Source organism: Trematomus bernacchii, unplaced genomic scaffold (genome assembly GCF_902827165.1).
Source record: "Trematomus bernacchii unplaced genomic scaffold, fTreBer1.1, whole genome shotgun sequence".
In the NCBI taxonomy this organism is placed as follows: Eukaryota; Metazoa; Chordata; class Actinopteri; order Perciformes; family Nototheniidae; genus Trematomus; species Trematomus bernacchii.
The window spans coordinates 734,652-759,920 of NW_022988007.1; the positions used below are offsets into that span (position 1 = coordinate 734,652).

Consider the following 25,269-nt stretch of genomic DNA (forward strand, 5'->3'; position numbering starts at 1 on the left):
TTTGTTTCTATGGTTACATTCACTGCTAGCTTGCGGCGCTACATACAGCTGTCCTCTGATTGGTTGTGAATCGAAAGGTCAGCGGTATAGGTCAAAGTCACAGCTCGAGATTGTCTCTGCGCTCCAAGTTCATATTATTTCAACTTTGACCTCGCTGACATTTCGACGGGCCTCCAATCAGATGACAGCTGTATGTAGCGGTGCAGGCTACAGTAGCAGAGGAGTGAACCACAGCAACAGAACTTAACTGGCTGTTTCCACGAAGGCTCTGACGTCCAGTATCACAGGAAGGCAGCTTCAGCAGTGTGGCTGTGAAGGGTGAACACTGAAGCTCTTAATGAAATGAAGCTCTAAAATGTGTTTGCTCCGTTTAGCTCTCTAGAATGTGTGTAACTCTTTCAGCCGTGTTGATGAAGTTTGATCAGCAGAAGTTTTAATGCTCCCCGCTGACCCGGGGGGTTTTCAGGCCAGGGTGAAATACTGGGTCACTGCGATCTGCTTCCACACAGATCTCTGGCAAATCACGAGGAGGAGCAGAGACCATTTGTCAGAAATTAACTTGACATGTTGATGAACTGTTCTGCGGAATATGTAACCTCCAGACACATATCTTAAAGCGGCTGAGGTAAGTGACTGCAGTCGGATTACACTGTCCAGGAACATGCATTATATATTTGAGAGGTGAGAAGTTGTATAAAGTAAGCAAGAAGGAAAGATTCCTGTTTCGGGCGAATCGGTCACCATTTCCAGGCGGATCAAAGCCGTCCATGCAGCCAAAAGCACATTCTTTCTTTCACACACAAGAAAGCTTTTATTCTCCAACGCGTTGCAGCCAGCAGGCTTCAGTAAGTCCTCGGGCGAGAGTGACCCACCCGTTGAGTGAATTTCTAGAAAAGTGGCTTGGCTCCCAGCCCCTCCCTGTAAATCTCACCTCCATTACTTAGCACTCAAGTGGCTCTCCTTCACGCACGCACGCACGCACTATCATTCCTCTCCCCTTTTTTCACTTCCTCCCTCTCCTTTGCGTAACTGCTCTCTGAGAGACAATGAGCATCAGATGCGTAATTGCTGCTGGGATCTAAAGGCCTGGAAGCACCTGTGATGTACGGGATGAGACAATTACACACATGACAAGGTCATTAGTAAAGGGAACATCAAGTCCATTTTACAACCTTGAAGACTTCCTTATTTCAGTGATTATCAGTGACAGTGGCCATGTGTGTCCCATTATCACACGACTGAGTTTGCACAGCTAAGATGTGGCTTTGCTCTTGGTTTCAATCCAAAATGAATCTTCCTTTCCAAGCTGGGCATTTTGAATTGAACTGTATACATGGGATGGTACAAAAATAAATAAATAGGTGGCTTAGACTGTTCTAATATGTTTTTCATTAAGGAATCTGTGAAATTGTTACCTGTAAAAATTCATCGTCATGCATAGTCTGTAAATGTAGATCGATGTATCTTCATTTCAGGCCGACAACACACAGTTGTATTGCGTTTCAACAACATATGTTACTTTTAGGTTACCACTCAACATATGGTATAAATACAGCTTCAAAGTAACAAACGTCCTGAAGAAGACAGGCTGATGTGGTAAACATGACACCTTGATCTCTTTGTGTTTGTAATGGTTAGTATTGGAATCAATTCTGTTAAAGTGAATGAGTGTGACCAGGGCCGTCCCTCCCTACAGCCAGATCACGCAGACTGCGTGGGGCTTCACCTTGCGGAGGGGGCCTCATCTTGCGGAGGGGGCTTCACCTTGCGGAGGGGGCCTCATCTTGCGGAGGGAGCCTCAACTGAGCCGCAAATGCGGCGCACCTATATGCGCTTATGCGGCGCAATTAGTGTGGCGCGGCACGGTTTCGCCGCTGCAAGGCTACACTAGCACAACCCCCCCCTAACCCCCCCTGTCGACGCTCGCGAAACAGGGCCTCATCATATAACTTTGCGTGGGGCCTCAAGTTGGCCAGGGACGGCCCTGAGTGTGACCATAAGTAGCTGACCTTCTGTGGCCATTTTGGATTCGATAACTAAAAAAACAATCAATTCAAAACTCTAGAGAATCTGTTGGGATTGCCTAAAAGCAAAATAAAACATTTTACTACTAACAGTGGTGAGCAACCTTTTCAGGAGAACCAATTTCTCTTTGTATCACTTTAGTTAAGACTCAGGAGTCTACAGCCATGGAGAGGCTGTACTGAGGCTAAGGGCTACATGCTAGTGTCAGCATTTTACATGCTCAATGATAAGGTTAGCATGTACAATGTTTACCATGTTAGTTGTGTGTGTTAGCAAATCAATAACACATTTTTACTAGAAAAAAAGACAGAGGATAACCAAAGTCAATGAGCTTCATCTTCCAGGGACCACGTCTGTCTCTGCAATATTTCACTGCAATCTATTCATAGTTGTTGAATTTGTTCAATACAATCTTTTTTTGTGTGCAGCAGACAGCGTTCTAGAAGAGCCTTTCAGGATCGAATGTATCACTAATGCTAACCCATGTGAGGCACAAACTGGACCAAAGTAGGGGACCAATGAACTGACTGATTGGTGGAAGTCATGCTACTATCATGGCTAGTAACAAGAATTAAAGAAAATAAAGTTGTTGTCTTTTTTATACGCATCAAGCAGAGCCAAAACGATGCAATTTAAAAAACATACCTATATAATGCATTATAAATTGCAAGTGGGGAATGTATTGCTATTTACATCCCACCTGGACATTGTTGTTACATATAGGACAGTATAAATGGGTGTGGTTGGACTTCATCGGGGGAAGGGGAGATTCATGCTGAAACAATCTACCAATAACGGTTCAATATGTGCAAATAACTTGCAGACACCAACGGCATTTCTTTGAACTCTTCTCAGTTGTTTCTCCTTAAATGCCATTTGGTGGTATGTAATCCTTGGTAGCAGCTTAGCAGGACACCATTGTTGTTTGTGAAGACTGCCGCTCTGTCACGAGATCTGCTCAAAGAATCGCTGCACGCTGTACCTCAGAGGCACAAGGGAATCGTTCCCAGGAATAAGAGAGGAGAACACATGATGTTACCCATGAAAGTACAATAAAACATGTACGTAGCACATACAGCACAATGGCTACTGTAAAAGAGCAAAACATTATCATCCATCAAAAATCTAATCTTTCCCTCCGTGCTGTGATATGCCTTTTCATATTGTGCCCTATTGTTGGCTGTAGGGGTCTGTTGTTATGGCCCATTGTGTTCGGGGAGTATTCCCTTCTTCCTCTAGATGTCAGGTGTCAATTACGTCATTCAAACTTTGTGAAGGTAATTATAGAAAGCCACAATGTCTTGGAGCAAGAATATACTCCGAAATCCTCTGATATGGACGATGACATCAGTCCCCAGCAACCGTTTTTAATTTCACAAGTTCATAATAAAACTGTCATGGTCATTGTGATGTTATACCCAGAGTCCTGCACTCACAGCACTCCAAACCCAATATTGATATTGCTGCAATGAGATCAGCTGGACCCTGCTGCATTTCATTACGCTGTGCAAATGGAGCATGTGGGGAGAATAAGTGAGCCCCATAAAAGTGTGAGTGTGCTGAATGGCTGGGAAAGGTGGAGGCTTGCATTCTTAAAAACACGGGAAGCGAGAGAGAGGAGCGAGGTTTTACTGCAGAAGGATTGGAGAGGTGACTGGGATTTCATCCAGGCAGATAGTCTAGTTTCAGAGATGGTTTAAACAGCTGAGCCGGGTCACAGAACAATGTTGACCAGCCAGGTCCAAGACCAGGACCGCTGGAAGTGAGCGGGTCCACCAGGGCCGGTCTGAGCTCTCAGACAGGACACCGGAGCTGCTGCTTCTCCCACTGCCCTTGTAACACGGCCCCCCAATCCCTATATTATGACTATAATCCAGCCATAAAGAGTTATAGTCATGGTATGAGGTCTCGACTCGCTAATGAAATAGTAAGTACTTTACGTCCTCGTGTTGACTTTAAACCACAGAGCTGAACGCTGGCCAGGCTGATATCTGACTCCTGCTCTCTTCCTGTCCTGAGACATGACATACTTTTCTTCATTTACAGGGACACATGTTGTTTAGAGATACTGTATAAGCAACACAAACTCAACTAACATCCTGAATACTGTATGCCAAGTCAAAAGCATAGTTTCAGAAATGTGCTCATCTGCTTTCTTACCGAGAGACAGATGAGAACATGGATGCTATTTTTATTCAAGCAGAGTGGACAAGAGGCAACCATGGCCTGAAATGTGACGGCATGGCCTTAAACCTCCCTCCAATGGTTACAAAAAGAGTCTGCTTCTGTAGAAGTCTATGAGATGATTAACCTACTTTTCGCTGTTGCTGTGGTCCTGAGTTCTAGATCCTGAGTCGTGGCTGTCCCTGTTGCTGTGGTCCTGAGTCCTGGATCCTGAGTCGTGGCTGTCCCTGTTGCTGTGGTCCTGAGTCCTGCATCCTGAGTCGTGGCTGTCCCTCTTGCTGTGGTCCTGAGTCCTGCATCCTGAGTCGTGGCTGTCCCTGTTGTTGTGGTCCTGAGTCCTGCATCCTGAGTCGTGGCTGTCCCTGTTGCTGTGGTCCTGAGTCCTGCATCCTGAGTCGTGGCTGTCCCTGTGGTCCTGAGTCCTGCATCCTGAGTCGTGGCTGTCCCTGTTGCTGTGGTCCTGAGTCCTGCATCCTGAGTCGTGGCTGTCCCTGTTGTTGTGGTCCTGAGTCCTGCATCCTGAGTCGTGGCTGTCCCTGTGGTCCTGAGTCCTGCATCCTGAGTCGTGGCTGTCCCTGTTGCTGTGGTCCTGAGTCCTGCATCCTGAGTCGTGGCTGTGCCTGTTGCTGTGGTCCTGAGTCCTGCATCCTGAGTCGTGGCTGTGCCTGTTGTTGTGGTCCTGAGTCCTGCATCCTGAGTCGTGGCTGTCCCTGTTGCTGTGGTCCTGAGTCCTGCATCCTGAGTCGTGGCTGTCCCTGTTGCTGTGGTCCTGAGTCCTGCATCCTGAGTCGTGGCTGTCCCTGTTGCTGTGGTCCTGAGTCCTGCATCCTGAGTCGTGGCTGTCCCTGTTGTCCTGAGTCCTGCATCCTGAGTCGTGGCTGTCCCTGTTGCTGTGGTCCTGAGTCCTGCATCCTGAGTCGTGGCTGTCCCTGTTGCTGTGGTCCTGAGTCCTGCATCCTGAGTCGTGGCTGTCCCTGTGGTCCTGAGTCCTGCATCCTGAGTCGTGGCTGTCCCTGTTGCTGTGGTCCTGAGTCCTGCATCCTGAGTCGTGGCTGTCCCTGTTGCTGTGGTCCTGCCCGACGCTCACCTTACTACTTCCCTGATGGCTCCCACAGGATTGCTGACATCCACCTGGATCGATCTTCTTATTATTATAGACACATGCATTTTCCAGCATTTGGCCTACCTATGTTGAAAATGTATTATCTTTAAGATTTACACACGGTATCTATTGCACGTCTCTCCGTCCTGGGAGAGGGATCCCTCCTCTGTTGCTCTCCCTGAGGTTTCTTCCATTTTCTCCCATTAACTGGGGGTCTTCTTTGGGAGGGATCCTTGTCCGTTGTGAGGGTCCAAGGACAGAGAGTGTCGTATTCATATTCTGAACAAACTGTAAAGTCCACTGAGACACATGTAAAATGTGTGATATTGGGCTATATAAATAAACTTTGATTGATTAATTTATTTCCTCGGTAAAGCTTGTCACTCCCTAGTTGTTTTTGTTCAAGATCAATTTTTGGCTTCTTTGCTTTCATTGCAAAACAGCCGAAAAAAGACAGTAACGTGTGGGAGACCGGGAACGACCTCCAGCTAAGATCCTCAGCTCGGGTTTAAACCATATATACTAAACCACTAAAAATGAAGGTTGTTTCTTGAGTCTATGAGTCAATATGAAGCTACAACCAGGAGAAGGTTAGCTGAGTTTGGCATGAGGACTGGAAACAGTGGCTAACAGCTAGCATGGCTCTGTCCAAAGGTAACACACATCTAGTTTGTTTATCCGTACGAAACCTGAAGTTAAAAATGTCTCAGTAACAACATGACTGCAGTAAATCACGGTGCCCGGCCAAGAAATAGTCCATAACCTCTAGTTGCAACACAACTTACATTTTGTACCACACTGAGGCTATTTCCTGTTGCTAAGCTAAACTAAATGTCTCCTGGTTCCTGCTTGATATTTGAACAGTGACACTTACGGATTCATGCTAAAACAGTTACAGCAGCCCAGGTGGAGAGGTGTCATAAAGTGGTGACCTGACTCCGTGTCAGCTGTACAGTAATATGGTAAGTGGACGTTTTCCCCATCTCATTTCTAAGATGAGGAATGTTCTTTTTTCTTCCGAAACTTACATGGCCACTCAAACGCACTTGAGAGTGGTCAAGCTCATCTCACTTTCCTGCAGTCACCTCGACCAAACTGTTCAAAGAAAGATTCTGCACTTCTGTATCGCTTCCCTTCCAGTGTTCCTCATAGAAGCATGATGGTCATTAATCCACACAATATACAGTCATGCAGTACTTTTTTCCCATTTGTTTACATATTTCCCAAAATAAATGTACAGTATGTGGAGATGCCTGGTGAGAAATGAAAGGATTGTCGTACACGAGCGCCGCCCACGGTAATAATGACGGACCAGGTAATGACAGGGTATGGCATTTCAGTGAGACCATAGAATGACAGGGGTACGCTGAATGACTTTGACCTGGGACCGATGGTGTCAGACGATATGGCTGCAGAACAAATGAGGTGCTGAGGGACTGCAGCGAGTCTCCTCCCTGTGAACATTGTTAATCCTACCCATAATGCACGCTGAGATGGAGTCTACTTCATAACACAACGCACATCAGGAGTGGACAGTATGTCTGGTGAATATTAAAATCAATGAACAGAGTAAGTGAGGACACACACACACACACACACACACACACACACACACACACACACACACACACACACACACACACACACACACACACACACACACACACACACACACACACACACACACACACACACACACACACACACACACACACACACACACACACCACAACACATCACACACACACACACACACACACACACACACACACACACACACACACACACTGGTGTAAAGCCAAGAGGCCGGGGCTTAGACAGCAGGCGTTGCTGCTTTGGGCTGGTGTGTCTTTTGTGAGGTGCCTGTGATGATGACCAGTACAGCAGACTATACATTGCAGCCGCGCTGAACTCTTTAAACCGAGCACTCAGCTCGAGAATATGAAGATGGCTTTGTGAGTAAGGAAATGAGGCCTGCTTACTCTCACTCTCAATGCCTCAGTTCTTGTTCTCATAAACTTTAAACTATAATAATAACCTGCAAACTATCAACGTTTTAAGCCGTGCACCTGTGCACAGGAAAATGCACTCACATGCTACAGCAGGTCTGCCTTCCATGATGGCACAAATGTCCTGTCCCCAGCTAAATGTGACTCCCAGAAGGCCGAGCGTTGAGGCCTTCAGACACCTGCGGGGGCTTAGCCGTGAGAGCAGACAGTCAGCAGTGACACGAGGAGCTTGTGGAGCAGGAAACGGCTTCATGTGAATGTACTGGGACAGCTTCAGCAATCATCTGCATTATTGCAATTCCTAATGGTAATGCCTATAAAAAGCCCAACAGGTGATTCTGAAAGAGAAAGCTTTATTGTATAATAAATATATTGATAGCAGCCAAACATAATCTGCCTGAAAGTGATTTACAAGCACACCGTATACTCCAAAGACTTTAAGTTACTGTTTTCCGGTGCTTAATGTGAACAAATTGAAACATTGCCTGTAGCCCTGACAACACAGTGACATGGTAATACCACGGAAAGGTTGGATTTTACCCAGACGAGTGTATAATGAGGTAAAGGAATGCACAAGAGCTTATTTCATTAGAAAAGGGCTTACTTCAAGTGCTGAAGGCACTGTAAGTCACATGTATCACCACATGTGTACATATATGTAAGGTATGTGGTGCTCACATTGATAAGGGCCAACGAGGGGAAAGAGCTGCTCTGGCCAACACACTGAAACTGATAGTAGTTCATGCATAAACAATGTGATGTCATGAATCTGAAATAAATGACAAGCATTAAAGGTCCATCAATTTAACAAATATGAAATACCTGGAAACAAAAAACCCCAGTTACTCCTTTTATACGCTGGCCTCAGTACAAATGGTTGATTATAATCAGAGGAGTAAAACGAGGCTTAAGACATGATTTACCAAGTCAGTACAATATTCACAATGTTTCCATTCATCCCCAACTACAGTCAAAAGGGATGCATGGTACACCAGCCAGGAGAGCTGAGCACAACATGCTCAATCTGACAAGACTAAAATGAGATACATTTCAAATATATTTCAGATGGAACAGATTATGAGCCGTACCTGCCAGACTAATGACTTTCAAGGAGTTCAAAGCAGGATGCACCTGGAGTCTTCCCTGTCCATGAAGTACTGTTGAATTAAACCATAAACATATCAGCTGTTGTTTATGTGCAATCACAGAAACATGGGCTGCAGTAAAAGGCCAGCCACACTAGTTTGCACCGGTTCCACAGGTGTAGTTAGTGATACAACAAACATTGATAATGGCTGCTTACCATTCAGCTGTGAAGGTTCTCAACAGCATGCATTAAAGGGGCCCTATTCTGCTCATTTCCAGGTTCATCTGAGGGTGTTTCTCAATCGCGAGTACGCTTGCTTGGTAGCACATGTCTGCTGAGCATCTTGCTTCAGAAGCGAGTCAAGAATACTTCCTGGCATTCGGAAAACAAAGAGTGGAACACGCTAGCAAGTGTGCAGGTGTGCGTCATATGAGAGGCCCCGCCTTACATCTTCCGCCACAGATTTGGGGAAATTGGTCCGTGCGCAAAGCATTGTGGGGATTTTAAGACCGCGGAGTCTACTCATGTGCAGCCTCGATATTTCTCCAAACGGAGTACGCCGGGCTCGGTAGATTTCCAAGTATGCTGGAGATTGGAACAGTACTTCGGCGGCACTCGATGACGTAGTATGCTTGAAATAGTGGCTCTGGAGCAGCTTTACTCGCGATTGAGAAACACCCAGAGTATTTATGCCTGTGCTGCAGCACCTCTTTTCACCCTCTGTCTGAAACCAGAGCCCAGTCTGCTCTGATTGGTTATCTGTCTAGCTCTGTTGTGATTGGTCAACTATTAAGAGATGTCATGCCCTTAGCCTTTGCAGACGATTTACTGAAATCTAGAACACACTACAGGAAAGGGAAAACCACAACAAGCATATAGGGCCTCTTTAACAATCTTAATTACACCTGTGTTATTCCTGCTAAGACAAGGCAACACGTTTGCCATATAAAAGTCCATGTTATGTGTAAAGATGACAGGTTAGTCCATAACTTGAAAAGTCTGTTTTGAAAATGTATTTAATGTAATGTATTTGTCTGCTCCTCATGCTCTTATGTCATCACCAACATACAGTATTTAGGTTGTTGCTCAGTGAGAACAAGTTATTTGATGTGCTTAAGGACTTTTTATAACTTATCCCTAACATTTTGTGAACCAAAAGAATAATTGATTGAGAAACAAACAGATGAATATATCATACAACAAATGATGATTAGCAGCCCTAACATGGCTGATGTGAAAGATTCCTTTACCCAACTCTAACCTGAGAAAATGTCTAATAACAATATCATGCACTTCATTTCGTCCATCATTCAGTGTCCTTCTCCTCTCCGGCCTGCTGTGGACATTTATTAAGCTCAGCATTGTTATTAGGTGCCACATCAGCAGCAGACTTCACAAGATTTCATATTAGTTTTCCATTATGATGTTCTTGAATCATTCCTAATCAACTTCACGCTAGTGGAATAGCTCTGTGGAAAGTTTTCAGGCAAACAATGACTTTGATCCAGACTACAACTTCCCTCCACCATGAGCTGTCTCCACATTACTGGTTGGATTGCCATTTCATTTGTTGCACAAATGCACGTTTAGTGCACATATCCTCAAGAGAATGAAACTTTGGTGATCCTCTGACTTTTCAGGTTGTGTAAGTATCAGGTCAAATGTCCAATGTCTGTTTAGTACTTTGATTACCAACATACCTGATCAACTAGGATATCTATTCCCATCAGACTCTTTTTGTTTAGTCCTAAAGAGTATTTGTTGGCATGCTAACAATCTGTAACTAAGATGGTGAAACATGGTATACATTATAACTTCGTAACTAGCGTTGGCATGTTGTCAATGTGAGCAAGATAGCATGCTGGTTAGCATGTTTGATACATTTTATTGCTGTAAAACCCTTACAGTTAAACTTGAGCACACCAATAGAAATAGAAATATATGCCGAGCACTCTCAAGGGGGCTACACACATCCATGCCATTGAACTGTAAGTCTTTAATAACAAAAACCCTCCATACAAAAGTATCTGTACATGGTCACTGACTGAACTGTGTAGCATGTGATGTTGTAGCTTTAGTTTGAAATACAATAGCTCTCAACAGAGCGGGCTGAAGAGTCATCTGTCATGGCGGCGATGCAGGGCAGCCGTCTGCCTCAGGACCAGACACCGGTAACATAAGTCTAACAATATTAATGAGCGACATCCCATGTGAGTGGGGAACATTTAACTAAATATGGATTTTCTTTTAAACAAAGCACACAATCATTGAGACTTAAATAATGCAATCATTGAATACCAGTGCAAGAAAGCATTCAGAACATGGACGCAGGACAACATCACAGAAAATGGAAAAGAGACATTTGCTATTAACACTTACAGTAAAGCCTGAGTGAGACATCCCAACAGAATACAGACACACGATGAACTCTTTGCTCCACTGCATATGAGAATCAGTGGACGTGACATTAACATGGATGGTAATATTAATGGGGTACATTCAAATTGAAAAATAAAAAGAGAGAAATCGAGGAGATGGAGATGGACAGAAAAACAATTGCACCGTATCCCTGCCAAGTGCTGAGCTCCAAGCGGACACCCGCTCCTCACCTAAAGACCTGAAGGAGACCCTGGACTCCGAGTGGAGAATGACGGGGGGGGGGGGGGCTCTCTGGTTATGGCTCTCACCTCATTTGTGGGGGCAAAACCCTGCCTGACAAAGGTCATTGGTGGGATTCATTGAAACCTCACTGTAACTGTGTAACTGTTGCATGCTAATGTGAAGCTGCGACACACACGTCTACACACTGCGTCCTTCCTCCTGCACACACACACCGTCATGCATCCTAAATGAAGGCTCGGGAAGCGTCTAAACATTAGCTTGTTCAGTCTAAGGTGTCAGTGCTGGGACAGCCGGCTCAGAGAAGATTATACTCTTTAATTATGTTTCAAGTTGAAACAATTCCCGCACTGTGAATCTTGCAGTTCAGAGATAATAATGTTTGTGCAAGAAGTAAAGAGCAAAAAAGGTACTGCATGAAGGACTTGAAAAATGATTGATACACTTGAGTTGTTCTGCGTTATGGTCCCATGTCTCCTGGATCAACAGACTACACTGAAAAACTGAAACACTGACATTAATGACATGTATTATGTCAACAACTTTCACATAACCCTTAGGTTTGTTTAAAGCAATAATATTAAGTTGAACCTAATATGTTGTATTTAAACTTAATAATATTGCTTCCAACTAACCAAACACAGTTATGTGAAATCTGTTGACATAATGAATTTAATTAAAGTCAACGTTTCAGTTTTTTAGTGAACAACAACACTAATTCAAAAGGGCCATTGTTAAGGTCAAGTCCAAATGTAGTTGTGATTAAAAATGTCTGAATAATGAAGCACTGTTCCATCCATTGTTAAAAATATATGAATGCTGGCATCACAAATACAAGTAAAGCTAACTGTCCCAATACTTACACTTCAACTGCATTTCATTTAAAAGATTACTATGGAAATGTTTACAATAAGTGCAAATTGGTCGTTATTCCAGAATAGCTCATATCATTGTTGATGCTGTGATGAGGGAGTGGACCCGCCCTGATGTCCCTGCATGTGTTTGTCCCTGTGCAAGTCTTCCATGCCTCCCTCTCTCCTCAGGTGCTAGCCTCACTTATCAGAGTTCTTGCGCGGCCTCCTGAAGCTGGACATGTTCTCGTTGAGTGCGTAGATGCGCCTGGAGAACTCCTCGAAGCCGGCCGCGTCCAGCTCCCCCAGCACCTGCTCGTCACACTCCACCGCGACTGCGCGGTCCACCGGGATGGAGCGGTAGTCTTCCATCCGGGCCTCGTCTGCCACCCCTAACCCCAGCCCCATCCCCATCCCCATCCCCATCCCTAACCCGGTGGCCTCTGTGCCCATGATCTCCTCCGCCTGCTCCACAGAGCAGCGCAGCTCTGGAGCCAGACTGACAGAGCCGTTCATTGAAGCCGTGTGCTGACTGCTGTCCTCTCCAGTGTCCTGCACTGTCAGAGAGGGACACGCAACAGTGCTACTGGTCGGTTGCTCCTCAGTTTCTTCTTCTTTATCTACTTCCATCTCTCCATCTGTGCTTCTGCATCTCCCCACCTCCACTTCTGCCTCCCTGCTCTCCTCCTTCTCCTGCCTCTCCTCTCCGTCCTCGGTGGGCTCCGTAGACATGGCCAGGTTGAGAGAGGCCATGCCGGCATCAAGGGAGGAGGACAGGTGTTGGGGTGAGGGAGAGGGCGCTGCCAGGGTCTGCTTTTCCCCCATGGCTGTGCTGTAGCTGGGAGGGGGAGTGGGCTTGTCTGCCTCTGAACTGGCCCTCTTCCTCAGGCCTCGGTCGGGGGAGCTGGTGTGGGAGGGGAAGCCCATCTCTGAGGCAGCAGACACACCCAGCTGAGACTTGGCTGGGACTGGGATGGAGCTCGAGACGTGATGTCTGTCACTGAGGAACAAAGAGAAAGACAGAAATAATCAAGGATGTAAATAAAAGCAATGACAATCAAACAACCTCTATGTGCAGTATGAAATTGAGATAAGACTAAGTAGCGATCTCTATAGCCAAACGTAAAGTGTCCCAGGCTCCCTTTGGACCTAATTCTCTACTGATCACCAAGCACCCAACTATTTCTCCCCTGTTCAAGGAAAAAGACAGCTGCAGTTCTTTGTAAATCATTACAACATTCAGAAAACATTTGAGCATCCTGTGGGACTGCACTCAAGTTTGTGCTGACTGGAAGTGCGCAGCAGGCGTCCGCCCAAATATGTCAGACATTCTCCTCCATAAAAGATAACAGACTCGGGATCTGGGGACACCATGCCTGGCCCCAGTACTGAAGCCATACATTTACTTACATGGGGGCCATATCGCCAACATTACAGGACTATTTAGCGCTCTGCTTAACTATTCCACTATGCCAGGAGCCGAAGCACTGTGCTGTTGGGGTCAAAGGTGAAGCAGGGCCTCCCGGGGCTCTCAAGAGCTTCACATGTGTTGCTTAACGAGTTGAAGGACATATCTCTGCCTTTTCAGTTGGACTTGCATTCATAATAGATGTCCTTGTAAATCTTCTCCTGTCGTTTACACCCACAAAGCAAATCTTTATAACAATGGCGTTCGATGTATGGATGTTTTGTATACTGCTCGTTGTCTGATGGACACTTCAACCACCAAACACATGACAGCTTGTTAAAAAGGGCCTGACCTTGTCCCAGGCTGGCCCCCTGCCTCTGTGGTCCTGACAGGGTTCACAGGCAGGACACTGCTGAGAAGAGTGAAGAAGTCTGTCTAGTTTTAAGAGAAACTTCAAAGCCCCTGTGATACAGTAAACCAGAACCATCCACGGTCTGAATGTACAGTGGGTAACCGCTTATGGTTCCAACCTGTAAATACTGGATGGATAACTTTTAAGATATTTAGAGGCATACAGATATGTTGAATGGTCAACTAAAGTCAAAGTTAAGAAAATAAAGGCGCAGGGTAATGACCTGATGGTGTGATGGTGTTGCTATGAAGAGAGCAGAGCAGGAGATGGGCTGTGCTTTACTTGGCAGTGATGTCCATCAAAACACATCGTTTAATACAACAAGCATATGCTTAATTCTGCAGCAAAGCATTTTTAGCTAAATGGAAACAATGTGCTCTTTTACACCACATTTTCTGGGAAGACAAATACAAAGAGAATGGATGAATTAGTTGCCATCTCAAACGCGTTTCAGTGACTTTCCCAATGAAACCCCCATGGGATCTTTGGAAGCCACTCCAAGGAAATCTAAGACTGATTTGTCCGAAAGAAGGAAAGAAAGACAGATGTCAGGAGAAGTCAATTATCATTTTGGTAAGTGGAAAATGTGATTCAGACTCTTTGAAACACAATACAGGATTGGAAACCAGAGACAACTGGTACTGAGCGAGAGGTTAAAGTTGACATTCATCATTTATAAGAAGCTAATAAGTTCCTACCAGTCTTTGAGTTTGGTCGACTGATATCCTTACGGCATTGGCTGATTAGAATGGCTTTGATTTGAATTACTATCAGCCATTTTCTTCCATTCATCCCTCCAGCTGGCTCTCCAATGTAATCCATTTGGTGTGACGTTAGCTGGCCATCTAGGCCTAAAGCAAATGTATTAATGACGGTGTGATGACCATTTGATTTTATGCCACTAAGTCTTTTGTATAATGAGGAATGTTCATATTTGGACCATGTCACTCTGTTGCACCACAGCATGTTTCTAAGTTTGGCCTACATTTGATCTATTATGAGTGTAACTTGCAGCAGTACATGAGTAACGGAGGAGACTGGGTGTGTCTGTGAGGACTTCAGTCAAGTAAACCTCTGAACAGTCATAACAATCTTTCTTGAAACATTTCGACTATTATATCAATGACATGTTTTTATTGTAGGCAATTAGGCTACACATGTATGGCCACTGTGAGCATGTGTGCTGGTTTAAGTTCCTGGGAACACAGAACCTCTGAAACACATTTCCTAAAATAGTTTGGAAAAGCTGGAACTCATACAGGCCAAATACTAACATTGCATGAGCTAACTGTCTCCTGTTGACATTCTTGGTTAACTGCGTGAAATGTTTCAAATGAACATTAAACATTTGCTATGTCCCCGTTCTGAAATGTCCTTCTCCTTGCATACATCCTTCTTCGAAGTTGTCCTTAAACTCCTCTTTTAAAAGGTGGAATGCAATTATAAGGATGGTGTAATGTTCATCCATCACTTGATGAAGAGTGACAGAATATTAACACTAATGGATCTTTTTTTTTAGTTTAGATTAGATTTTTGACATATAATATATGGTTCCCACAGGATGAGTTCTATTACTTTCGTGGTCCCCTGACTTTCTGTTAGCTCCATCAGCATGTCAACGTTTTGACCTAGTTCAATCTCTACAGGATGGATTAGCAGAATAATGTGTACAGTCAAGAGGAGGAATGCTCAAGACTTTGGTGATTTCCTTGAATGCCAGCACAAGGTGACATTTTATTATTTTAAGTAAAATGTCTCAACAACTGTTAAATGCAAAGACGCAATATTTTGTGCGCACATTCAAGACTGGACAACTCATCTAGGGCCATTATCAGTTTAAATCTGCCTATATATCTAGAAGAAACGAGGGAAGAAAGATCACAGACACTTTCTGATAGGTGGACACGACCAAACTTTATGCATATCCATACCTACAACAGACAATACCTTATTAAAACGTATAAACTGAGAAAACTGAAACGTTACATTTAATTGAATGTATTATGTCAACAGATTTCACACAAATGTATTAGGTTAGTTGAAAGCAATAATATTAAGTTGAAATAAAAAACATTAGGTTAACCCTAACCCTTAAAACACTTAATTAAAGTAAACGTATGAGTGAGCGCTCCAAACACAAGCATTTTGATGATTGCCTCCTTGCGTTTTAGGATCCTATTTATGATAGTTGACAGATTTTTAAAGGCTATTATGGGATTAAATCTGAAATCTGGGACATTACTACTCCAATTCTGGACCCCAACTACACAGCAACATTTTTGAGATGCAACTTTAGCCCACAACCCAGAGATTATTCGTGTTTGCCTGCAGTCTTTCCATGGATTTTCCTCCAGCCAACACCGTGATGTAAGCACGACAACGGCTCAAAAGGTTGCATACTTTGGACTTAATTCTTGCAAAAATATTCCCAGGCTCAGCAGTACATACTCGAATGCAAAACCTAGGTGAGAAAAATTGCCTAGCATTTGTTGTAAGCATATTAGCAATAATGCCATTAGGCTCAAAAAGGTCTCTGAGTTCTGTTGAAACAATATCACTCATTTCCAGGCATCCCTGAATCATGACGCATACAATCGATATCCGTTGGGTTGGATGCTACAGCACACAAGTTATTATTGCGGCTGTTATAATGTTATTGTAACATTTACCTGAATGTTTTAAACTCTATCTTGCAATGGCTTGAGCTTTGGAAAATGTTACTTTCAATTACTAATGACTCACTACCCCAAATGTATCAATAATAATCAAGAGAGTTAAGCCATAAGAGGAAATTGTTCCCCGTATGCACACTGCAATACCTATGAGGATTTACAGTAGAGGGCTCATATTTCACACTTTCTGTGCAGCTTGAACTTTGTTTTTGGTTAGGGTATGACAAGCGAATAGAGTAAATATGACTGCACCTTAATATACCAAACTGATGAGGAAAAGGCCTGTTGCACATCCCAAATGTATGATACACAGCTGGTACTGGCACGGTAGCTACCACCTTCAGTAAGTCATAAAAGTGTAACTGGACCCCAATCTGTTGCATCACCCTGACAACAATTTCACTGCACACTGTTACGGAGGTCTCTGCCTAAATCATCAATCAGAAAACGGAACATGCCAAGCCAGAAATAACTCCTCTGTCCGCTTTTCTCCTTTCCCCTGCTGATGTCAAACCTGGCATATTTCAGGCCAACTCAGGAATTTGGTAAGCCAGACCTTTCCACTGTCCAATCCCCAGACTGGCTTCACAACAAGCCCCTGTTCAATCCAAATCCTGCTAGCGATCCACGATTTTGGGCCAAGAACAACAATGGCAGATAAGATTTGGCTGTTTGATGTGGTTTAGGGAAATCCCTGTGAAACTAAAAGAGCAAACATTACTAAGAATTCGATACACAGTGTGGTGGAAGCTACGTTTTCTTTTTGCTCAACAGGGCAGGACTTATTGACTGTCTGGCCTTTGAAGACAGGGAATTACTACAGCGCAGCATGTGCAACACCATCAACAAGCTGACAATATCAACGCCCCACACTGCTAGATGGTGCAATATCTGAGCTATTGCATCAAATATAAAAGGTAATACTGTTGTTTTAAAAATTCTGAAATGAAAAGTAATGTCAAATGAAATGAATAGCTCATAAAAATAACAAATCCTTTCTTATGCTGCGTTCACACCGGACGCGATGCGATGTTTGGGGGCGGCGCGATTACATGTAAAGTCAATGCAGAGACGCGGACAGACGCAAATTCGCTCGGACGGCGAGCATGAAGCGGTGGATGCGGCGTGAATCACGCGATTGAGGCGATTGAACGGTGCTGCGTCAAACGCGAGAGTTCAATTTTTTCAACTCGAGCGTTAAATTCACGTGACGCGTTCTCGCGGAAGCCAATCAGCGGTGAGGATCTCAGCCTGCCGTCACTGACGTTCAACCAGAAAACATCAGCCGATAGCTGTTAGCAGTTAGCACACAGAGCTCACAGCTCCTCATATCTGTTCAGAAACTGGACAAAAGTTAAACAAGTACAAACCACAGACTGTCTGTGTCATGGTGAATACAGTCGCTGCTTTATTTATGTCTGTAGGCCGTTGTTATGAGTGTGGAATGAGCATATACAACGTTAGCTTAGCCTGGTCGACCCGATCTTCATTCAGAAAACAAGCATTTTAAAAGGTTTTTCGCCTGCCGTCTGTCTGCACACTTGTCAAAGCATTAATTCATGGTTTTTACTAACCGGTATCAGTATGTTGTTACTTCGGCATCATTTAGAAACGTGTATTACAATTTAATCACGGTAAAATATGTTCATTTTGTTGTAGTTGTAGCTCCCGAGCCAGCGCGTCTTGTTTGAATGATGCGAGTAAACACAGCTGGCAGCCGCGGTGAAACTCGAGCGTTTAGAGCGATGCGATAGGAGCGATTAGAGCGAAGCGAATATTCGCATCGCGTCCGGTGTGAACGCAGCATTAGAATGACTTTCCAGAGTCTACAGAGGAAACAAATGCCTTTTGCCTAATTTTGGCAATATGTGTTATTGTGCATTGTCCCAGTTAATTAACAAATACATTCTCATATGTACACTTAATATAAGGCTACAACATCTTAAGCTCACTTATTCAAACATCATATCTTCTTTGTTTAATGAACAAAAAACAAAGTTTAAAAATGTAAACATATGTCTTTTTCATGCAGTTATTTCCTGTTCAGCTATCAGTCCTTATGCTAAGCTACACTCACTATTAATTTACAATTATTCTGTTGATTGAGTTGACCCAATTCTTTTCAAAAAAGCTAGTGATTAGCAGTATTATAAACACGTGTTGCGAAGGGTAAAAATGAACTGTGCTCTGTGTACGTTAAGGGAGTAAAAGCTAAATTCCAAATTAAAAAGCGATCATGTCAGAAAAATGGTTTATAGAAGGGGAAAATGGAATGGAAATTGCATTATCAAGGAGGAATATCACATGAACAGGGAAAAAGAAAACATCCTTGATTTATTCCTCGAAATGGTCAACTGCTATTATAAATATACTAAATCCATAGGGCACCTGGTAGGCTTAATGTACCATGCAAATGCTTATTTTAGGTGTATACATTTCAGATGATATCCTTTTATCTTTCACTGATGAGACTGCAGCTGTTTGTGTAAGTGATGTATCACAGTGGGACTGCCGTGCTTTTCCTAACTTTACACTCACTATGGGGTCTTCAGGGAGACTCACATCCTCCAGCTGCAGTGGTGAATCTGCCTGGTCTGGAGCTCTGCCACACCTTGCCCCCCCCCACCGCACCGTGAACGTAGCCCTGCTTCCAGGCACCGGAGCGGGATTACAGGGACCTGTGAACGTCTGCCAGGCCCTCAGCGGATGTGAAGCGGCAAATGGCAGCATGTTGAATGTGTTTGCTTTGATGTCTGTGGAGTTTACAAAAAATTGGTTTCTGGTACCGTCTCTGTCTGCCTCTGGGTAATAGATTCACCATTTTTCTGCTGTTTCTTATCCTTCAGAAAGATAAAAAATACCCCTATATTGCCCATTTTTCACCAGATCTGGACTGTATATACTACGACATGTTATGATGTGTCTCTGAGAAAGTATAAAGATATGATCAGCAGCTCACCAGAAGGGCGTCATGAAGCCCAGTGTGCACTCAGGTTTTCTATCCGTGTGTTTCTAACATGTCTGAGATGAAGCCGCTCCGCTCCATAGTGTGGGGGCTTGGTGCTTTGGGAAAGGCTCTCCCTGTAGACTGGATGCATGCTGAATTAGTTCTATATGAAGGGTGGAACCGTTTCCAGATATGTTCTGGAAACGGTGCCCTTGGTCATATCCTTCATCACATCATCCTTGTTTGGATGCGTGGAAGGAAGAAAGAGGTGGCAAGGAGGGATATAGGAAGCAGATTAGTTTCTCTCTCTCACAGACTATACGATAATTGTCTGCAGCTGCCAGGCACATCTTTTATACATCCATATTTCATGAGCTGGATCCCAGCGCTGGAAATTGTATCTGAATGTAGTCTTTTACAAGGGCCAAAAGAGGACTGGAACTGATATGGAAAGGAAAAATCTATGCATACACTCCTTCTGACAGGTATTGTGAAACCATCACCTCCTCATCCTCACTGCAGGCTTTACAGTACATTAGGCTGAAGGTGCATTATGCATGGAGGGCAACTCTAATCACTGTTAGTCCATTTTCTTTTTTTTTGTATCCTCTTTTTATCAATGTTGACACAATTTTCCTATTATGCTCTTTTCTGTAGATCTCTTCAATATAGGGGGCATCAACATAGTTCATAAGCCATTGATGCTAAGACACCTACATTTCTCTGCGTGGATCAATAGCCGCTTTCACACCAAGTAAATTTGCTCTTTTCAAAAGTGCTTTCTTGCCGAGCGTGAGATCAACGATCAATAACACTCATTTCTGTAGGTAAATATGAAGCAGCCAGCAGCAGAGTTTCTTATCTTACCAGAAGGACTAGAAGCAGGAAACGGGTCGCCTGACACCATCAGTGACATTTGCCATACAAGCTCTTCAAAGGCTCACTAATGAACACATTTGAGTTCATGTCTATATTAAAAGAATTGAGACATAACGTGTTGACTGGTGCGATTTAGCTTTCAACCCTTATTTAACCTGTTAAGCACCAAGCCTGTTTTTCATGTTTCAGGCTCGAAAATGACATGCCCAAAACAAATGACTACAATTTAACTTCTAAAAGGGTTATATGAATAATTTCTTTTATCAAAGCAAGGTTACATCTGTGAGTTGGATGTAGAAGTGTCAGAATCAATATAAATGTTTTTTATTTTAAAGAAAATTCAGATTTTACATAGTAAAAAACTGTAAATTATAGTGTCCGTCCAAAAATTATTTTTTACAGATAGTGAAAACTACCCTTGGATGATGGGTTAGTAGACTAAAAGCTTTAGGAATCCAAAGTACAACATATAATAAGTACCCTGTATCAAGATTGATGCAAAACAAGTGACATTTGACCTTTTTAGAGAGATTTAACCAAAAACCCCCACTTCTGGGGTCATTTGGGTGGATTTGACCTATCTCTGGCCCCCCTTACTCGATTGGGATCGTTGACACACCTTTCTGACCGTTAGAGCCAATAGAATCGAAGGGGGAGGCCCCCACACACACACTCGTTGTAAAGAGAAAAGGTGCGGGCTTCGCGTTTGAAAATCTAGGTTAGAGTGGAGCTACATTCTAGCTCTGGCATGTGGAAACTAAAACGCAGTTTTATTGCTTATGGATTATCAGAAATAATTTCAAAGAAGGCACAGACACATAGGATGAACCTATGGATTAACTGCAGCATCGTTTTATCGTTTTAATGCCATTGAAGACCACTTTTGACCAAGGTAAGCCATGTTAGCGTTTCTAGCTACTTAGCTCCACATGTTATGATGTACGCTTTCGTTTATAGCGTCGCGAATGTTTATCACTGAGTGTTGAGGAGGGCACCGTTAGATTCAGTGTCTCCAGGACACCAAAAACGAGTGGTTGGCTGTGCATCTAGGATAAGTAATAAGGGAGTTATTGTGAGTTTAGGTGCCGCTTTACGTTACATGTTTTCGCTCGTGGCTAATTCAGAGGCTGAGTGCTAGCATTGTGGGTTTTTTTTGAAAAAAAAAATTAAAAATATCAGTTAGCTGAGTTTCTTCCCGTTACATGGATATAACACATTCATAGTTTTATTCAATATTAAGATTCCTTAGACGTTGTTTCCTGCAAATGACGCGTTTATCCGCCCGGTACCGGGCGGAAGGTGCGTAACAGGTTAAATAAGAGAAACCTTCAATAGCCGCTTTCACACCAAGTACTTTGCCGTACTTAGTTCCCAGCACTTAGTTCCCCCATGGAACTAAAGAGCAGATCGCGTTAACACCGGAATAAGTCCCTGGGGGAAGATTACGCAAATGAAGCCGCTGACGTCACTTCTTCTTCTTCTGCTTTGGGTTTACTGGCAGGCCGCAAACAACTTCACGGCGTATACTGCCACCCGAAGTCCTCGGCCGGAAGTCCCCGGAGTTGGGGACTGGCTTCAGTAGAAGCTGCTGGGACTCCCAGCAGCTTCTACTGAAGCCTTCCGAGTAAATCGCCAGAACGCCGACACCTCCTCATCTCCACCGCTCCCAGGTTTTTTTTTGTGTTGCCATAAGTTATTCTCTCTCCATTGGTGCGCGGGGCTAATGCTAATGCTAACAATGCTAATGCCAGCAAATACAATGGCGGCTTCACAAAACTTTTCCGAGTTTTACGGGGCGTGGTTTGCAATTCGCCCAGCCAATCAGAAATTGGAACTTTTTCTCCCCAGGAAAGTACCACCTCTCTAGCAGGGACTGAAAAGGGGGGAAAAGTTCTCATGAACTAAGTTCTCTTTTTGGTGTGAACGCAAAATCCCAGGAACTATCGGAACTAAAAGTGAAAAGTACTTTCACACAAAAGGCACTTTCACACCCGAGTACTTTTCCCTTTTTAGCATTATTAGCATTAGCCCCGCGCACCAACGGAGAGAGAATAACTTATGGCAACACAAAAAAAAAACATGGGAGCGGTGGAGTGATGAGGAGGTGTCGGCGTTCTGGCGATTTACTCGGAAGGCTCCAGTAGAAGCTGCTGGGAGTCAAAACCCAAAGCAGAAGAAGAAGTGACGTCAGCGGCTTCATTTGCGTAATCTTCCCCCAGGGACTTATTTCCGGTGTTAACGCGATCTGCTCTTTAGTTCCATGGGGGAACTAAGTGCTGGGAACTAAGTACGGCAAAGTACTTGGTGTGAAAGCGGCTATTGAAGGTTTCTCTTATTTAAATAAGGGTTGAAAGCTAAATCGCACCAGTCAACACGTTATGTCTCAATTCTTTTAAGATAGACATGAACTCAAATGTGTTCATTAGTGAGCCTATGAAGAGCTTGTATGGCAAATGTCACTGATGGTGTCAGGCGACCCGTTTCCTGCTTCTAGTCCTTCTGGTAAGATAAGAAACTCTGCTGCTGGCTGCTTCATATTTACCTACAGAAATGAGTGTTATCGATCGTTGATCTCACGCTCGGCAAGAAAGCACTTTTGAAAAGAGCAAATTTTCCCTAAATGTAAAATATTTCTTTGCTAAATCTATCCCTTTGTTGCAGAGCTTTATACTGTATGTATATATGTAGAGTATATTAGGATGAATGACTGATCTCAGTGTTGTTGAAGCTCAGTGTTGCTCGTGCTGATGAGAAAGTCCGTTCTCTGCAGTCTTTGAGTCAGTGTTTATGTCTGGTATCTCTGTTTTTAAGTATTGTTGCTTCTTCAAGCCACTGTAGAAATGTTACACTTCCTCATCTTTCCAAACGTTCATGCATGTGTACACATATACACACACATAGCTTAAGGCTTAGTGAGCCCTTGCTTTCATCTCATCTATCTTTGGGCCCTTCCACTTCCCATTAAGGAGGGGGGCGGGGGCTGGCTGATTTCAGAGCTCAGGCTTTTGATGGCTTCTTTCCTTTCAAAACAAAAGATTATTCAATTAATGTGTGGAATACACATTTTCTCCTTTGCTGACCCTGGGAGAGGAGAGGAGATCAAAGACAGCTTTCCCTTCTATAGGGCAGTGGAGCTGAAGTCTGACAGAGAGCGACTCGAGTTTTAGTGAAAGGTTAGTGAAAGGTTACTCACAGGCCAAAAGCCTGCTGAAGGAGAGAAGTAGAGATCTAAGCATTCCACTTCACCCGGACAGAGTGCTGCTGCAAATCTCATTAAACACTTATTTTCAAATGTGGAGGTACTTATGATGTGCAGAGGTGCTACGTTATTACTCTTGCCTAATACATATGTACATATGATTTCAGACAATATTGTGCTATGTCACAGTAAAATGTAGTTTTTAGTTAGAAGACCTAATGCTGCTAGAAATGTATACATATACAGTCATGTATATACACAGTATTTAACTATACAGCTGGGGAAAAAAATGACCACTGCAAAAATGATCTGGCTCTCCAATGTAAAAGCTATTTTTTTTTATTCTAAACTGCTGACGACATTTCTCCCAAATTCCAAATTGAAATATTCAGGGATGCAGTCGTTTCAGACCTCCAATAATGCAAAAAACAAAACAAAAACAAGCTTAACTTTCAAACACCACAATATTAATGTTTGAACTTAAGAAGAGCTCATACATCAATGAATGGTGGTATCTCTTATTTACAATCACTGCTTTTGTATATTGGCTTCTTCTCCACCAACCTGTCACATTGCTGTTGGCTGACTTGCAAATGGAGCACCAGGAGCAAAGATTCAAGCAGCTTGGCTTTGTTTTATGGCTCATAACCATATATCTTTATCTTGGTGACTTGAGACTGTGTTACGTGACAGGTCTTTGATCTGGTGGTCCTCCATCCAAACCTTGGTGAGCTGCTGTGGGGCATGGAGCATTTTCCTACTGGAGAAACCAATCGTTGGAGATGGGGAACATTGTCCGTGCAGAAAGAACCAAGTTTTCTCGCAGGAGGACTGTTTGTGCCTTAATTCATGTATCCTTCAGAGAGACACATCTGCCCTACTCCAGCCTGAATAAAACATACCATCCTAACCACACACAAGATTATCACCAATCTTCCACCAATTTTACAGTCATTGCGCGACACTGTGGCATTTAGGCCACTCCGGCTGACCTTTACACCAATCAGGGATGCAAACTCATCAGGTATGAAAAAGGTGACAAGGATCCGAGCCCCCCGACCCCACGGAATATCGGCTTTAAAATGAGGAATAACAGAGGATTGAAGCAGTCAGAACAACCAAAGCAGTTAATAATAACAGAAACGCCAAAGAGTCACATCTAATAGAAATATATAAAAGCATTTATTTTTAATTGTGTAGCAGTCAGTTTATAATTTTGGCAGCACTGTTGAGCATTTTGAAAATGTATTTTCATGCCTCTGTGCAAGGCTTAGTCTTTCTATCTTTATAGCCACTGCTGTAAAGTAACTAAGTTCATAAACTCAAGTACTATACTTGGGTACAATTTTGAGATACTTGTACTTTACTTAAGTATTTCAATGTTTTGCTACTTTGTTCTTCTACTCCTCTACAGTTCAGAGGTAAATGGTGTACTTCTACTCCACTACATGTATTTAATACCTTTAGTTACTTTACAGATGTGGATGAATGATGTGAAATATAATCAAGTGTTAAATCAGACTTTAGTTCCACCTGGAGTAAATTCACAAGCTACCCTGCAGTATACAAAGTCATTCTAACTAGCTGCACCTTTACCAGCTTTGAGAACACTTTCATGATCAATCATTATAAAACATATCATATATATTATTCTGAAATGGATCAATCTGCACAATGAATACTTTTACTGTCACTACTTTAACTATATTTTGATGATAATACTTTTGTACTTTTACTTGAGGAACATTTTGAATGCAGTACTTTTACTGTAACAGAGTATTCCTACACCTGAGTACTTCTACTTTTACTCAAGTACAAGATCTGAGTACTTCTACTTTTACTCTAGTACAAGATCTGAGTGCTTCTACTTTTACT

General features: G+C 43.3%; 1 protein-coding gene across 2 annotated transcripts in view; it reads right to left on the bottom strand.

Moving 5' to 3' along the window:
- Positions 1 to 10,272: 10,272 nt before the first annotated feature.
- Positions 10,273 to 25,269, bottom strand: part of uvrag (UV radiation resistance associated gene) — a 105,632-nt gene continuing 90,635 nt past the window's right edge. For both annotated transcript variants that reach the window (XM_034117322.1, XM_034117323.1), the window contains one exon: positions 10,273 to 12,877. In XM_034117322.1, coding sequence (XP_033973213.1) covers positions 12,079 to 12,877 — 799 coding nt within the window. In that variant the 3' untranslated portion in view covers positions 10,273 to 12,078. The remainder of the gene's footprint in view (positions 12,878 to 25,269) is intronic.